Source organism: Furipterus horrens, unplaced genomic scaffold (assembly GCF_987537825.1).
Source record: "Furipterus horrens unplaced genomic scaffold, mFurHor1.1.pri manual_scaffold_6, whole genome shotgun sequence".
NCBI classification, from domain to species: Eukaryota; Metazoa; Chordata; class Mammalia; order Chiroptera; family Furipteridae; genus Furipterus; species Furipterus horrens.
Genome location: NW_028327176.1, coordinates 83,639,122 through 83,657,345, shown reverse-complemented (window position 1 = coordinate 83,657,345; position 18,224 = coordinate 83,639,122). Strand labels below are relative to the sequence as shown.

At 37.4% G+C, this 18,224-nt stretch overlaps 1 protein-coding gene across 6 annotated transcripts in view; it reads right to left on the bottom strand.

The window, feature by feature from the left end:
• Positions 1-18,224, bottom strand: part of LOC150006664 (testis-specific gene 10 protein) — a 115,274-nt gene that overhangs the window by 25,912 nt on the left and 71,138 nt on the right. For 4 of the 6 annotated variants that reach the window (XM_090281975.1, XM_090281973.1, XM_090281974.1 and 1 more), the window contains one exon: positions 8,688-8,897. The exons of the other annotated variants lie outside the window; for them this stretch is intronic. In XM_090281975.1, coding sequence (XP_090138101.1) covers positions 8,688-8,897 — 210 coding nt within the window. The remainder of the gene's footprint in view (positions 1-8,687; positions 8,898-18,224) is intronic. 6 annotated transcript variants of the gene reach the window in all.

Sequence of the window (18,224 nt, the reverse complement as noted above, 5' to 3'; positions counted from 1 at the left end):
ATCTTTTGCCTTTAACATCTAGTTCCTCATTTAAAATTATCTGAGTGCCCTCTACCTAAAGTCAAACTATCTTCCGTCACCATATATTAGGCTCCCCTCCGCCCCCAGTGCAATATACAGATTTGGTATCATAAAAGTGTACATTTCAAACCTATATGACCTTATTAACCAATATTATCCCAATAAATTTTATTTAAAAAAACACACAAAATTATCTGAATAATTGCAGGGAAGCAAGTCTGGTTCAATATTCAAAAATAAATCAATATCATATCAACAGATTAAATGAGAAAAATCTTATGAGTATATTAGCTGATGCAGAAGAAGCATTTGACAAAAATTCAATATCCATTTATTACAAATACTCTAAGAAATATAGAAGCACTTCCAGACCTTATAAAAATCATCTACAAAATTCTACAGATAATGGTAAAAGACTGGATGCTTTCCCCCTAATATTTAAAGAAGGCAAGGGTATGTCTACTTTTACCACTATTATTCAATTAGCATTAAAGTACTAACCATTGCAAAAAGGCAAGAAAAGGAACAAAGGAAAATAAAACTTTATTTTCAGATAACATAATTGTCTACATAAGAAAATCAATATATGTTTAGAGGGAGTTTGAGAGAAGAGTGAAATTGTGCTCCATTCCCAATTAAACCCATGATAGGGCAAGATCCCAAAGTAGAAATCGCCTTGTGATTAGTCTAAGAGTTTACTCCTGACAAAATAAGTGATCAGTTAGACTTCGCTGCATTTGTACATAACAAAAAAACCAAAATAATGGAAGTTCAAAGAAATATTTTTTGTTAAAAAACATAATTTCTACATATAAAATTCCAACGAATCTGCAGAAAAAGTCCTACAATTAATAAGTAAGTTTTGGCAAGGTTACAGAATAATAGATAAGCATTCAAAATCAACTGTGCTTCTATATACTGGCAATGAACACATTGATAGCAAAACTTAGACTAGGATACCATTTACAGTAGCTCAAAAAAAGAAAAAACACTATGCACTTTGTAGGTGTAAATCTAACAAAATATGTATAGAACTTACATGCTGAAAACTACACGAAGGTAATAAAAGAAATCAAATCAAATCTAAATAAGACACACTGTGTTCACGGAATACAATCCTCAACATAGTAAAGATGTCAGTTCATCTCGAACTGATATACAGATTTAATGCAATTTTTATCAGAATCCCAGCACGAGTTTTTGAAGAAATAGGTTATTCTAAAATTTATATGGAAAAGCAGAGACTAGAAGAGCTAAGACAATTCTGAAGAAGCAGAATAAAGTGGATGAGATCTGTCTATCTCATTTAAAGATTTATTATTAGCTACACATTAATCAAGACTGTGTGGTACTAGTGGAAAGATAGACAGATTGCTTAATGCAAAAGAATAAAAAACCCAGAAATAGGACCACTCAAATATATCCCACTTATTTTTCACAAAGGTACAAAATCAATTTAATGAAGGAGAGGTAGCTTTTTCAACAGATGGTACTAGAGTAATTAGACAACCTTAGTCATTAAAAGAACTTAGACTCAAACCTCATACCATATGCCAAAATCAACTCAAAATGAATCATAAGTATAAAAATTTAAGAGTAAAACCTAGCAAAAATCTTTGGGACATAAAGCTATGCAAAGAATTCTTATGCTTAAAAACAAAACCACAATCCATAAAAGGAAAACTGATAAATTGCATTTCATGAAAATTTAAAACTTTTGCTCTGAGAAAAATTTTGCTAAGAGAATGAAAACACAAGTTATATAGTGGGAGAAAATATTTGCAAACTACATATTTGATAAAGGACTAGAATCTAGAATTCCGGCCAAGATGGAGGCCTAGAGAGACACACTGGGTCTTCCTCCACAACTATGAAAAAATACAGCTACCTCAAAACTAGAGACAACCAGAAGTTCCAGAATATCAAGCTGCATGGAAGTCCAACAAACAAAGATATAAAGAAGAAATACTCATCCAGACAGGTAGGAGGGGAGGAGAGGATGTGGTGTGGTGGCGGTAGTGGCAGTGGCAGGAGCAGACAACAAAGTGTAGCCACAGGTTTTATTTTTCAGTATATTTTATTGATTATGTTGTTACAGTAGTTCCAATTTTTTCCCCTTTGCTCCCCTCTGCCCAGTACCCCCCTTCCCTCTGGCAACCCCCCCCCCTTAGTTCATGTCCATGGGTTGTGCTTATAAGTTCTTTGACTTCACCCTTTTTTATATTATTCTTAACTTCCGCTATTTTGTACCAACCGATTATGCTTATTAATCCCTATAACATTTCCCCATTTCTCCCCCTCCCCCTTCCAAGCTAATAACCCTCCAAAAGACCCCCATACCTATTATTCTGTTCCTATTCTGGCTTGCTTAGTTGCATTTTGTTTTTATTTTTTAGATTCAGTTGTTGATAGTTGTGAGTTTGTTGTCATTTTAGTGTTCATAGTTTTGACCTTCTTTTACTCAAGTCCCTTTGACGTTTCGTATAATAATGGCTTGGTGATGATGAACTCCTTTAGCTTCACCTTGTCTGGGAAGCACTTCATCTGCCCTTCCATTCCAAATGATAGCTTTGCTGGATAGAGTAATCTTGGTTGTAGGTTGCTTTTCATCACATCGAATACTGCTTGCCAGTCCCTTCCTGCCTGCAAAGTGTCCTCTGAGAAATCAACTGATAGTCCTATAGGTACCCCCCTTTAGGCAACACTCTGCCTCTCTCTTGCTGCCCCCAGGACTCTCTCTTTATCTTTCACCTTTGGCATCTCAGTCATGATGTGTGGTCCCCTCTAGGTCCAGCTTGTCTGGGACCCTCCATGCTTTCTGGACCTCTATGTCCATCTCCTTCGCAAAATTTGGGAAGTTTTCCTCATTTTTTTCAATTCTTGCTTCCTCATTCTGCACTGGTTGACTGTTTTTTTCTTTCTTGTGTTCCAAGTCATTGATTTGAACACCGGTTTCCTTCCCGTCACCATTGGTTTTGTGTAGATTTTCCTTCGTTTCACTTAGCATAGCCTTCACTTCTTCTCTTATGTGTATGCCATACTCAAGCCTGTGAGCATCTTTATCACCAGTGTTTTGAATTCTGAGTCTGTTAGATTATCTATCTTCTCATCTGTTACATTCGATATCTCCTGGTCGCTTAGTTCTCCCACTGGAACCTTGATCCATTTCCCCTTTTGGGCCATACTTCTCTGTCTCCTCATTCTTACAGGCTCCTGTGTTTGTTGCCTCTGTGTCCCAGGTAGAGCTGTCATTCTTGTTATGTTGTAAGGGGTGAAGCCTTAGGGATTCGTCAGTACAGGGTGAGCTGTTTCACCACGTTGTGGTGCTGTATGTAAGGGAGAGAGAACAATGCTGCCTGCCCAGCACTCGCCCCTTTTCCAGGCACTTCTTCCACTTCCACATCAGACTGGCGCCCCTCCAGCTGCTGCCCTGGCCGTCCTTCCCAGATGGGTTGGTCCGCGAACATTCTAGGACCATGGGGGCCTTTTAAACAAGCAAACTCTCTGAGAGACCCACAGTTTCTGCCTCCACCCCAACCTCCACTGGTCTGCACAATCAGAAGCAATTAGGCTTGATTTTTCCCGGTGCTGGAACTATGGGCTGCGAGGTCCGGTGAGGAGGTGGGAATGCTCCCCAGGTGTCCCTCCTGGCTTTTTAAAATGTTTGACTGTGCTTTCTCCCAGCCGCCACTGCTGCTGCCACTACACCGCGTCCTCTCCGCCCCGGCTCTGCCCCTCCAACTTGTCTGGATGAGTATTTCTTCTTTATATCTTTGTTTGCTGGACTTTCATGCAGTTTGATTTCTGGAACTTCTGGTTGTTTCTAGTTTTGAGGTAGCTGTATTCCTTCTTAGTTGTGGAGGGAGATGCAGCGTGTCTGCCTATGCCTCCATCTTGGCCAGAAGTCCATCCACACATTTTAAAAAGTGGGGAGGGATGCCTGGGGAGCATTCCCAGCTCCTGACCAGACTGCGCAGCTCATGGTCCCAGCGCCAGGGAAAATACAACCTCATTGCTTCTGACTGTGAAAACCAGAGGGGTTGGGGTGGAGGAAGAGACTGCCAGTCTCTCAGGGAGTCTGCTTGCTTAAAGGGCCCCCATGGTCCTAGAACATCCACATACCCATCCACTCTGGGAACGATGGCCAGGGTAATAGCTAGAGAGGTGCCAGTCCCATACAAAAGTGAAAGTGCCTGGAAAGGGGCAAGTGCTGAGCAAGCGGCATTGTTCCCGCTCTGACACCTCCCACACACACAGTGCCACAACACGGTGAAACAGGTCTCCCTATACTGACGAATACCTAAGGCTCCGCCCTTTACAATGTAAGAGGAGTGACAGGTCCACCTAAGACACAGAGGCAAACAAACAGAGGAGCCTTTCAAGATGAGACAGAGAACTATGGCCCAAAAGGGGGAACGAATCAAGGTTCCAGTGGGAGAACTAAACAACGAGGAAATAGCCAACCTAACAGATGCAGAGTTCAAAACATTGGTCATAAAGATGCTCACAGGCTTGACCGGTAGGCTTGAGTATGGCGAACACATAAGGGAAGAAGTGAAGGTTATGCTAAATGAAATGAAGGAAAACCCACATAATATCAATGGTGAAGGGAAGGAAACCAGGGTTCAAATCAATGATTTGGAACACAAGGAAGGAAAAAGCAGTCAACCACTACAGAATGAGGAAACATGAATTGAAAAAAATGAGGAGAGGCTTAGGAATCTCTGGGACAACTTTAAACGTGCCAACATCCAAATCATAGGGGTGCCAACAGGAGAAGAGAAAAGGAAAGAAATTGAAAGCTTATGTGAAAAAATAATGAAGGAAAACTTCCCAAGTTTGGTGAAGGAAATAGACACACAAGTCCAGGAAGCACAGACAGACGCAAACAAGATAGACCCAAGGAGGACCACACCAAGACACATCATCATTAAAATGCCAAAGGTTCAAGATAAAGAGAGAATCTTAAAAGCAGCAAGAGAAAAGCAGAGAGTTACCTACAAAGGGGGAGTGCCTATAAAATTACCAGTTGATTTCTCAAAAGAAACATGACAGGCAAGAAAGGACTGGCAAGAAATATTCAATGTGATGAAAAGCAAGGACCTACAACCAAGATTACTCTATCCAGCAAAGCTATCATTTAGAATGGAAGTGCAGATGAAGTGCTACCCAGACAAGGTAAAGCTAAAGGGGTCCATCATCACCAAGTCATTATTATATGAAATATTAAGGGGACTTATTTAAGAAAAAGAATATCAAAACTATGAACACTAAAATGACAACAAACTCACAATTATCAACCACTGAATCTAAAAAATGAAAACAAAATCCAACTAAGCAAACCAGAATAGGAAGAGAATCATAGGTATAGGGATCATTTGGAGGGTTATCAGCTGGGAGGGAGAAGGGGGAAAAATGGGAAAATGGTGCCGGGATTAAGAAGCATAATTGGTTGGTAAAAAATACACAGGGGAAGTTAAGAATAATATAGAAAAGAGTGAAGCCAAAGAACTTTTATACATGACCCACAGACATGAAGTAAGGGGGGATGGGGTTACTGGGAGGGGGGTGTACTGGCAGAGGGAAGCAAAGGGGGAAAAATTAGGACTACTGTAACAATCAGTAAAATATATTTTTAAGAAAGAGCAAATCACTATATTTGGTGTACAACATTTAATGTATATATTTAAAAAATAAATTAGAGATTATTTCTCATATTTAAAAAAAAGGACTAAATCTATAATATATAAAGAACTCTCAATACTCAACATTAAAAAAGCAAAGATTTCACTGAAGAAGATAAACAAACACATAAAACGTTGAACTTCAATATAGCACTACACACATCAGAATGGCTAAAATAAAAAATAGTGACAGCACCAAATGCCAGCAAGGAAGTGGAAAAACTGGATTACTCACATATTGTTGGTGGGAATGCAAAAGGGTACAGAAATTTGGGAAAATAGTTCAGCACTTTCCTAAACAACAAATCATGCAACTATCATATGATACAAAAATTGCATTTCTGGGCATTTACAGAGAAATGAAGACCTATGTTCACACAAAACCTGTACACAAATGTTTACAATAGCTTTATTTGTAAGATCTAAAAACAAGAAATAACCCAGATGTCCTTCAATGAGTGAATGGTTAAATAAACTGTTTAAACCAATGGCATGGAATACTACTCAGCAATAAAAAGAAATGAACTTAATCCATTCAACAAATTGGATTAATCTCCAGAAAATTATGCTCAGTAAAACAAAACAAAACACCAATCCAAGGAAGTTCTATACTGCATGATTCTATTTATATAAATTCTTGAAGTGACAAAATTATAAAAATGGAGAACAGATTTTAAAGAGAGGTTGGGGACAGGAAGAAAGTAGATAGGACTACAAAAAGTCAATATGATGGATCCTATGATGGAAAATTTCCCTATGTTGTCTTAATCAAAGCCAACATCCTGGTTGTAATATTACACTATAGTTTTGCAAGATGTTACCATTACCATTGGGGAGACCAAGTAAAGGATACACAGGATTTCTTTGTATTATGTCTTACAATTGTATGTGAATCTACACTTATCTCAAAATCAAAAGTTTAATTTAAAAAAAGTAGTGTGGAGAAAAAGAAACCTTTATTCATTGCTGGTGGGAGTGTAAACTGGTACAGCCACTATGGAAAACTGTATGGAGGCTCCTCAAAAAATTAAGAATAGAATTAGCATATGATCCAGCAACCCCTTTCCTGAGCATCTACCCCCAAAATTTAGGAACATTCATTCACAAAGGTATATGCACTCCTATGTTCAGTGCAGTATTATCATTCATGGTGGCCAAGACATGGAAACAATTGAAGTATCCTCAGATACATAACTGGATAAAGAAGATGTGGTACATATAAACAATAGAATACTACTCAGCCGTAAGAAAAGATGTAGTACTGTCATTTGCAACAACATGAATGAACTTTGAGAATATCATGCTAAGTTAAATAATTCAGACAGAAAAAGTCAAGAATCATATAATTTCACTCATTTGTGGGATATAAAACTGAAAGCAACAAATGAACAAACAAGAAAAACAAACAAAAACTCGTAAGACACAGAAAACAGTATGGTGGCTACCAGAGGGAGGTGGTTGGGGGAATAGTAAAGGGCAAAGGGGGTCAAATATATTGTAACACAGGAAGGTCTGACTTTGGGTAATGGGCACACAATGCAATATATAATTACCATATCAGAAGTATACACTTGAAACTTGTATAATTTTATTAACCAATGTCACTCCAATAAATTTTTAAAAAGTATTTGTGCCCCTTATGTGCATAGTACAGCTAATGAAATACAAAGTCCTTTCCCCTTGAAATCATAGCTTATTATGGGCATAAACATGTATACATAAATAACTAAATTTCAAGGCAAAAAAAATTTATGTCGAGTGTTTTAAGATACAATGAGAATTAGCCTGACCACTTAACACCCATTAGAATAGCTATTATTTAAAAAAAAAACCTAAAACTAAAAAATAACAAGTGTTTCAGTTATCACATGTATTGCTTTTCTAATTTGTAAACAGTAAAAATTGTTTTTAAAGAAAAAATTAAGGACATATTTGAATTTTTACAGTATCCATTCATGAGTTACTTTCATCATTAAAATGTTCTTGCTGAATTAAAAAACAATTTAAGGAAGAGTCTGGCAATACTGGCATATACTTCATGAATTAAATATTAATAATGGGTTCTTATAGAAACCAGCTGGATACGTGGTTCTCAAATGCAACATATCCTCCTAACAAACAGTAGGCTAACAAAACTAAAATTTTAATAGGATCTGATAATAATAGAAAGGTAAACATGACCAAAATTTGTTGATACAATTATACTATGCAACTTGTATACATATCCTTTTAGGATCTGGGCTCCATCTATGTCTCTAGATGCATCTCCAGCCATTTTCACCCATGTATGCTACACTGGCCATTGAAAGTTACTTACTATTCACTCAATAATTCATTTTTACCTCCATGGGGAATGCCCTATGTTATTGTTCCCACTGAATGAACTGGCCTCATCTTTCTGTGCTCATTAGTACATCCTTGTGAACTCCTCCTTGACACTCACAGGCTGAATAGAAATTTTCTCTCTAAAACCTTGAGTATTTCTTATTTGTAAAACATTCATCCTAAATTATTTGTATGTCAATACTTAAAGGTCTTTGAGGGCAGAAACCTGTATCTTTTGAACATTATATTTACAGTGGCAAGTGTGATGTCAGGAACTAGGCAGATATAATCAACTGAATTAGTTTAAAAGAACCCAATTAGTAAATAAATTTAGCTTAAAAGAATGTCATTAAAGTTATAATTTAGCTGGATAAACCTCAACCCATGGTTCTTTGCCGATTGGTATATAAATGTGTTTTATAATTCTTCCTGCCAAAAGTAAATATAAATTTAATACTCAAAGGAAGATATCTGTTACACACTTGAATTGTTGAAATATAGTTGTCAAATTAATCTCTTGGACTTAAAAAACAAAACTAAAGGTGAAAGACAGGGCTCAATGTAATATATTATTTAAAAAAAAAACTTCTTTTTCTAAACTTGTAGTAATTGTATGGTAATAGAAATATAAAAAATCATTTTAAATGCATTACATACCATTTCAATTTCTTGATCTTTAGCAATCAGCTGTCGATTAAGAAGTTCCTTCTTTGAGTCAAGTTTAATACAAAGTTCCCTTGTGGAAGACAAGTCTGCAAGGGCAGACACTTTTTCAAACTGAACCTTCTGAAGCTCTGCTTCCATCTTTACAAGAGATTTATTTAAGGTACAAATCTGGGACTTGTAAGACCTTTCTGCATTTAAGTGCTGCAAAAATAAAATAGTTTTTGTAACTTGGAAAAAATTACAACATTGAACACAAAATGGGGCAAATTTTTAAACAAAGATAGACTTACATTATAAGGAAATTTAGATGATATAGGTAGTAATATTTGTACAACACACTCTGGGAAACATAAATTTGGGTATCAAATTTCTATACATAAAATCCACGAGTAAGGTGCTCAAGTGGTCATATTTGAAAAACAACTTTTCCCGCTTAATAGTCTCAGCACCAAAGCTGGTTGAGATATACATGTTTGGTCTGTATTTGCCACAGTTTCAATTATTCTACAGTATAAATATTATCACTGTCTTTAACAACAAAGTGAAAAACACAACATAAGCCACTATTTCACCCATGATACCTATTTTCCAATCCTTGAAAGCCATGTTGATATCAGCCATAATATCGTAAAATGAGGACTGATAACTCTCTAGCACTTACTATACCCAAGGGAGAAATACTTTGGGCAAGTATAAATTAATACATCCACTTTATGAGTAATAAGAGTATGTTTTAAAAATGGTAATATGAGATTCAAGTTATAAACATTTTCAAACCTTCAAGATAATCCTTTTCTTTTTTCAGAAAAAAAGTTGTTTTATGTCAGTACACTGCCACCTACAGAGAAATATTTGCTATTATGTGAAGATAACAGAACTGAGAGGCAAGTAAAGACTTTTTCTGCTTTTACAACTCCCTTTACAAGTACAAAGCACACACACAAAAAAATTGCTACTGGGAGAAATTATTTGGCCACAATTCACTCTTACGTTTCTCCTTCCCTTCTTCCTCACTCTGTTTCTCACTTGTTCTTTAAATAATCTGTTATCCAGAGTTTTACCCACCTACCCATCTAACCATCCAGTCTATACTTACTGAGTATATTCTATGTTCCAGTCAATGTGCCTAGAGGCATATCCAATGGTATGGAAAATGGTCTCTGCTCTCATAAAACTTTCAACTGTGGGTGAGTCATACACCAATCAAATAATCATACAGATGAGTATATTAATATATATTTAGCAAATATATCAAGAGAAAAACAAAGTGTATTAAAATGAAAAGTGACCTAAATTGAGAGTCAGGGAAGTCGGGAAAGGCTTTCCTGAGCAAATGACAGTTGAGCTGACGAGATTTGAAAGGTGAAAAGATATATACAGTGTGTATCGGGGAGAATATCTTTTCTTTTGTTTTTTTTTATTTTTTATTTTTTATTATTTGGTTATTCAATTACAGTTGTCCCATTTTTCCCTTTTTGCTCCCCCCTCCCAGCCCATCCCTTCTCCCACAATTATATCCCTCCCCGTTGTCCATGTCCATGAGTCATTCATATACGTTCCTTCACTAGACCCTTCCCTTACTTATCCCTCTTCTCTCCCTCCCCCCTCCCCCCTACCGACTACGATTCTAGTCTTTGCCTATTTAGTTAGTTTGTTTGTGTTGCTCTTTAGTTTCCTGTATTGGGTGATATCATATGGTATTTTGCTTTCTTTGCCTGGCTTATTTCACTAAGCATAATTCTCTTTAGTTCCATCCATGTTGTCGCAAATGGCAGGAGTTCCTTCTTTCTTTTTGCTACGTAGTATTCCATTGTGTAGATGTACCACAGTTTTTTGATCGACTCATCTACAGATGGGCACTTAGGCTGTTTCCAGCACTTAGCTATTGTAAACAGGGCTGCTATGAACATAGGGGTGCATAGGTTTTTTTGAATTAGGGTTTTAGGATTTTTCGGGTATAATCCTAGCAGTGGAATTGCTGGTTCAAAAGGCAGTTCCATTTTTAATCTTTTGAGGTAATTCTATACTGTTTTCCATAATGGCTGCACCAGTCTGCATTCCCACCAACAGTGCAGTAGGGTTCGTGTTTCTCCACATCCTCGCCAGCATTTGTTGTTTGTTGATTTGTTGATGATGGCCATTCTGACAGGTGTAAGGTGGTATCTCATTGTGGTTTTTACTTGCATCTCTCTGATGGCCAATGATATTGAGCATTTTTTCATGTGCCTATGGACCTTCTGTATGTCCTCTTCAGAGAAGAGTTTGTTCAGGTCCTTTGCCCATTTTTTAATTGGGTTGTTTTCTTGATGTTGAGTTGTTTAAGCTCTTTATATATTTTGGAGATCAGTCCCCTGTCTGTGATGTCATTGGCAAATATGTTTTCCCATATGGTTGGTTTCCTTTTCATCTTGCTGATGTTTTCTTTTGATGAGCAGAAACTTTTTAGTTTGATGTAGTCCCATTTGTTTATTTTTTCCTTTATTTCTCTTGCCTTAGGAGATGTATCCGTGAAGATATTGTTACGTGTGATATCTGAAATTTTCCTGCCTATGTTTTCCTCTAGGACTTTTATGGTATCACGGCTTACATTTAAGTCTTTAATCCATCTTGAGTTTATTCTCGTGTGTGGTGTTAAGTTGATGGTCTAGTTTCATTTTTTTGCACGTCCCTGTCCAGTTCTCCCAGCACCATTTGTTAAAGAGGCTCTTCTCACTCCATTTTATGTTCCTTCCTCCTTTATCAAAGATAAGTTGACCATAGAGGCCTGGGTTTATTTCTGGGCTCTCTATTCTGTTCCACTGATCTATATGTCTGTTCTTATGCCAGTACCAGACTGTTTTGATCACAGTGGCTTTGTAGTATTGTTTGATGTCTGGTATCGTGATTCCTCCTGCTGTGTTCTTCTGTTTCAAGATTGCTTTTGCTATTCGGGGTCTTTTTTGGTTCCATATGAATTTTTGGAGGATTTGTTCTAGGTCAGTCAAATATGTCATTGGTATTTTAATAGGGATTGCATTGAATTTGTAAATTGGTTTGGGTAGTATGGCCATTTTGATGATGTTGATTCTTCCCATCCAAGAACATGGTATTTGCCTCCATTTATTTGTATCGTCCTTAATTTCTTTCTTCAATGTTGCATAATTTTCAGTGTACAGGTCTTTTATCTCTTTGGTTAAGTTTATTCCTAGGTACTTTATTTTTCTTGTTGCTATAGTAAATTGTATTTTCTTTTTTTGCCTCTGTCTCTGATATTTTATTGTTGGTGTCCAGAAATGCCTTAGATTTCTGTATATTTATTTTGTACCCTGCTATTTTGCCAAATCCACTTATTATATCAAGTAGTCTTTTAGTGGATTTTATAGGGTTTTCTAGGTATACTATCATGTCGTCTGCAAATAGTGATAGTTTTACTTCTTCTTTCCCAATTTGGATGCCTTTTATTTCTTTGTCTTGTCTGATTGCTGTGGCTAGGACTTCCAACACTATGTTGAATAGAAGTGGGGAGAGTGGACAGCCTTGTCTTGTTCCTGATTTCAGGGGGAATGCTTTCAGTTTTTGTCCATTGAGTATGATGTTGGCTTCAGTTTTCTCATATATAGCCTTACTGATGTTAAGGTATGCTCCCTCTATTCCCATTTTGCTGAGTGTTTTCAACATAAATGGGTGTTGTACTTTATCAAATGCTTTTTCTGCATCTATAGATATGATCATGTGATTTTTGTCTTTCATTTTGTTTAGGTAATGTATTATATTTATTGATTTGTGAATATTAAACCATCCTTGCATCCCTGGGATGAATCCCACTTGATCATGGTGTATGATCTTTTTGATGTATTGTTGGATCCTGTTTGCCAAAATTTTATTGAGGATTTTAGCATCTATGTTCATCAGTGATATTGGCCTGTAGTTTTCTTTCTTTGCTGTGTCTTGACCTGGTTTTGGGATTAGGGTAATAGTGGCTTCATAGAAAGAGTTTGGGATTTTTCCCTCTTCTTGGATTTTTTGGAATAGTTTGAGGAGGGTAGGAGTTAGTTCTTCCCTAAATGTTTTGTAAAATTCGCCTGTGAAGCCATCCGGTCCAGGACTTTGTGTGCAGGGAGATTTTTGATTACTGTTTCAATTTCCTTTCTTGTTATTGGTCTGTTGAGACTTTCTACTTCTTCTTGATTCAGTTTTGGAAGGTTATATGTTTCTAAAAAATTATGCAACATTGAAGAAAGAAATTAAGGACGATACAAATAAATGGAAGCAAATACCATGTTCTTGGATGGGAAGAAACCAACATCATCAAAATGGCCATACTACCCAAAGCAATTTACAGATTCAATGCAATCCCTATTAAAATACCAATGACATATTTGACTGACCTAGAACAAATCCTCCAAAAATTCATATGGAACCAAAAAAGACCCCGAATAGCAAAAGCAATCTTGAAACAGAAGAACACAGCAGGAGGAATCACGATACCAGACATCAAACAATACTACAAAGCCACTGTGATCAAAACAGTCTGGTACTGGCATAAGAACAGACATATAGATCAGTGGAACAGAATAGAGAGCCCAGAAATAAACCCAGGCCTCTATGGTCAACTAATCTTTGATAAAGGAGGAAGGAACATAAAATGGAGTGAGAAGAGCCTCTTTAACAAATGGTGCTGGGAGAACTGGACAGGGACGTGCAAAAAAATGAAGCTAGACCACCAACTTACACCACACACGAGAATAAACTCAAGGTGGATTAAAGACTTAAATGTAAGCCGTGATAGCATAAAAGTCCTAGAGGAAAACATAGGCAGGAAAATTTCAGATATCACACGTAACAATATCTTTATGGATACATCTCCCGAGGCAAGAGAAATAAAGGAAAAAATAAACAAATGGGACTACATCAAACTAAAAAGTTTCTGCTCATCAAAAGAAAACATCAGCAAGATGAAAAGGAAACCAACCATATGGGAAAACATATTTGCCAATGACATCACAGACAGGGGACTTATCTCCAAAATATATAAAGAGCTTAAACAACTCAACATCAAGAAAACAAACAACCCAATTAAAAAATGGGCAAAGGACCTGAACAAACTCTTCTCCGAAGAGGACATACAGAAGGTCCATAGGCACATGAAAAAATGCTCAACATCATTGGCCATCAGAGAGATGCAAGTAAAAACCACAATGAGATACCACCTTACACCTGTCAGAATGGCCATCATCAACAAATCAACAAACAACAAATGCTGGCGAGGATGTGGAGAAACAGGAACCCTACTGCACTGTTGGTGGGAATGCAGACTGGTGCAGCCACTGTGGAAAACAGTATGGAATTACCTCAAAAAAATAAAAATGGAACTGCCATTTGAACCAGTGATTCCACTGCTAGGATTATACCCGAAAAATCCTGAAACCCTAATTCAAGAGAACTTATGCACCCCTATGTTCATAGCAGCACTGTTTACAATAGCTAAGTGCTGGAAACAGCCTAGGTGCCCGTCTGTGGATGAGTGGATCAAAAAACTGTGGTACATCTACACAATTGAATACTATGTAGCAAAAAGAAAGAAGGAACTCCTGCCATTTGCGACAACATAGATGGAACTAAAGAGAATTATGCTTAGTGAAATAAGCCAGGCAAAGAAAGCAAAATACCATATGATATCACCCAATACAGGAAACTAAAGAGCAACACAAACAAACTAAATAGGCAAAGACTAGAATAGTAGTCAGTAGGGGGGAGGGGGGAGGGAGAGAAGGGGGATAAGTAAGGAAAGGGTCTAGTCAAGGAACGTATATAAATGACTCATGGACATGGACAACGGGGAGGGATATAATTGTGGGAGAAGGGATGGGCTGGGAGGGGGGAGCAATGGGGGAAAAATGGGACAACTGTAATTCAATAACCAAAAAATAAAATTAAAAAAAAAGTATCATAGATCTAAATGTAAGAAGTACCATATTTCTAGAAGGAACAGAAGAAAATTTATGCAGCTTGGTGTATGCAGAGATTTAATAGATGGGACAAAGGAGTACAAAGTATAAAAGAAAACTGATAAACTGAACTTTATCAAAAATTTCAAACTTCTCTTAAAAATACTTCATTAAGAAAATAAAAAGGCAAGTCAATGACTAGAGAATATTTTAAAATACACATATCTGACAAAGGAACATCTAGAACAATCAAATTCTTACAACTTAATAACAAGAACCCTAATAAAAATATGGGCAACATATTTGGAAACTTCTGAAAAGAACATATATTAGTAATCATATATATATGATCATAGAATGTGGAAAGCTGCTCAACGTCATTAGTCATGAAGGAAATGCAAACTAAAGCTACACCTCTATAACTGCACACATCTATTAACAAACCATGTGTTGGGAGATATGTAGAGCAACTGAAACTCTCATATAATGCAAATGGGAGTGTAAAGTGGTACAACCAGTTTAGAAAACACTCAGTGGGTTTCTTACAAAGTTGAGAACAATTACCATATAATCCAGCAATTCCACTCCTAGTTATTTATCCAAGAAAAAAACAAAAACAAAAAACTTATGTGCACACAAGGACTTACATACACCATTCACAGCAATTTTATTCATAATGGCCAAATAGAAAGAACCTGTTCTAAACCGAGTTCTGTCCCCTCAAAATTCATATGGTGGACTTCTGGCTAAGATGGAGGCTTAGACAGACACGCTCGGTCTCCCTCTACAACTAGAGAGGAATACAACTACTTCAAAACAAAAATAACTAGAAATTCCAGAAAATAAAACTACACGGAAGCCCAACATCCAAAGTTATAAACCAGCAGCGCTTTTTGGGCAGGTAAGAAGAGCGAAAGGGGGCAGTGCTGTTTGCGGTAGCACCAGGGACAGTGGCAGGGAGAACAATCCCGGCTGCAGTTGAACTGTGGCAGCTTGCAACCCCAACGCTTGGAAAAGCAGCCACCACATTGCCTCGAATGGTGAGGCCCAGAGGGCGGGAGGACAGATCCCAGTCTCCTAGCGGAATAACTGCAGGAATCCATCTTGGACCCCCGCCCCCACACAAAGCACCACAGCACTGAGAAATAGGTTGCGGATCGCCACTGGTCACTGGGCAGTGATGACAAAGCGCCACAGCGCAGCAAGAAAGGTTGCTGGACCGCCGCCGGTTGCTGGGTAGTAGTGACAAAGGACCACAGTGCTGTAAGAAAGGTTGCGGATCACCGCCGGTCACTGGGTTGTGATGAGTACACAGGCACTGCCTCCTATAGCCGGCCCAAGAAAACAAAACGCATCTGTCAAAATGAGGCAGACAACTATAGAAATCCTGGTGGCGCAGCTCACCAGGCAACAGATGAAGAATCTGACAGATGAACAAATAAGAAACCTGTCAGAGGCTCAGTTCAGGGCCGTTGTTATCAGGTGGCTTACAGAATTAACAAAAGATCTGAAAAAAGATGAGAAAGAATTGAAAAACACTCATACTGAAAGGAACAAAACCACATACAAGACAGATGGTGAGGAAATAAAATCCAGAGTTCAAATCAACAAACCAGAACATAGAGAAGGAACAGTCAACCAGTGCAGAGAGAGGAAACAGTAAGCAAGGAAAATGATGAGAGGATCAGAAACCTCTGGGACAGCTATAAGAGACCCAATATAAGAATCATTTGTTTGCCAGAGGGTGAAGAAGATGAACTAGAAATTGAAAAATTAAGTGAAAATATAATAAAGCAGAACTTTCCAAACTTGGGGAAGGAAATAGACTTACAGGTCCAGGAAGCACAGAGAGTTTCAGAAAAACTGGACCCAGGGAGAACCACTCCAAGACACATTATAATCAAAATGTCAAAAATTAAAGATAAAGAGAGAATCCTAAAAGCAGCAAGAGAGAAGAAAAGAATCATGTACAAAGGGGTCCCAATTAGACTATCAGCTGACTTCTCAAGGGAGACCCTGCAGGCAAGAAGGGACTGGCAAGAAATATTCAAAGTAATGAAAATCAAAAACCTACAACCACGAATACTCTATCCAGCGAAATTGTCATTCAGAATAGAAGGGCAGAGAAAGTGTTTTCAGGACAAAATAAAACTGAAAGAGTTCATTAGATCCAAACCACTATTATATGAGATGTTAGAGGGACTGGTTTAGAAAAAGGAGGATCAAAACTATGAACATTAAAGTGAAAACTGTATCACAACAACCAACAACAGAAGCTAGGGAATTGAAACAAAGGCAGACTAAGTAGGCAACGAGAGTGGAAAAAGAACTATAGGTATGGGGAACATATTGGGGGGAGGTCAGCAGGGAGGGTGAAGGGGGAGAGGGAGGGAGATGGTATAGGAATTAAGAAGCATAGTAGGAGGGAATGGAATAGACTGAGAGAGGTTGAGAAGAACTATATGCACAACCAATGGATATGGACTAAAATGGGGGGACAACTGGAGGAAGGGGGGCCACCGGGTGGAGGGGAGAAGAGGGAAGGGAAATTGGGACAAATGTAACACTATAATCAATAAAACACATTAAAAAAATTTTTTTTAAAGAAGCAAAAAAAAAAAAAAAATCATGTTGAAGCCTAACCCTAAATGTGACTATATTTAGAGATAGGATCTTTAAGGAAGTAATTAGGGTTATGTGAGATAATAAGGAGGGTGCCCTAATCCAATATGACTGGTGTCCTTATAAGAAGAGAGAGACAGCAGGGGTACGCATGCACAGAGGAATGTGTAAGGACACAGTAATAAGGCATGCAACTGTCCACCAAGTTGAGAGGCCTCAGAATAAACCACACCTGAGGCACCTTGTTCTTGAACTTCCAGCCTCTAGACCTGTGAGAAAATAAATCTCTATTGTTTAAGCCACGCAATCTATGGTATTTTTTTATGGCAGCTCTATACAAATTAACTGTCCATCAACAGGTGAATAAACAAATTGTGATATAGCTATAGACAATGGGATATTGTGACAATATGAACTTCAAAATCATTCTGCTAAGTGAAAGGAGCCAAGACACCATGAGTATCTACTGTGTGATTCCATCTATCTAAAATTCTAGGAAAACCAAATCTAATCCAAAGTGACAGAAAGCAAATTAGTAGTTGCCTAGGGGTAGGGATGGATTGATAGCAGAAGGGTCTGAGGGAATTAGGGAAGTGATAAAATAACATATAACTTAATTGTAGTGATGATTGGGGATTGTGTTCATTTGTCAAAACTCATCAAATCACACTCTTAAAGTGTTTTATTTCATGTAAATTACATTTCAATACAGTTGAGTGAAAATTAGATACACCAGTAGTTCATAAACAATAAACTAGATAGCTACATTAATATATAAAACACACTTCTAGTAAAAGTGTTAGTTATTCAAGTAAGTTATTACACAAAGAACATTTTTATTAGAGATATATAAAATACTAAGCTGGTATGAAGCCAATGATAGTCTCAAAAATAAATGAAAAACTGAGAAAATCATTCAGAGTAAAACAGACAAATCCATAATTATAGAGGAGGATCTTAACATATTACTTTCAGTAAC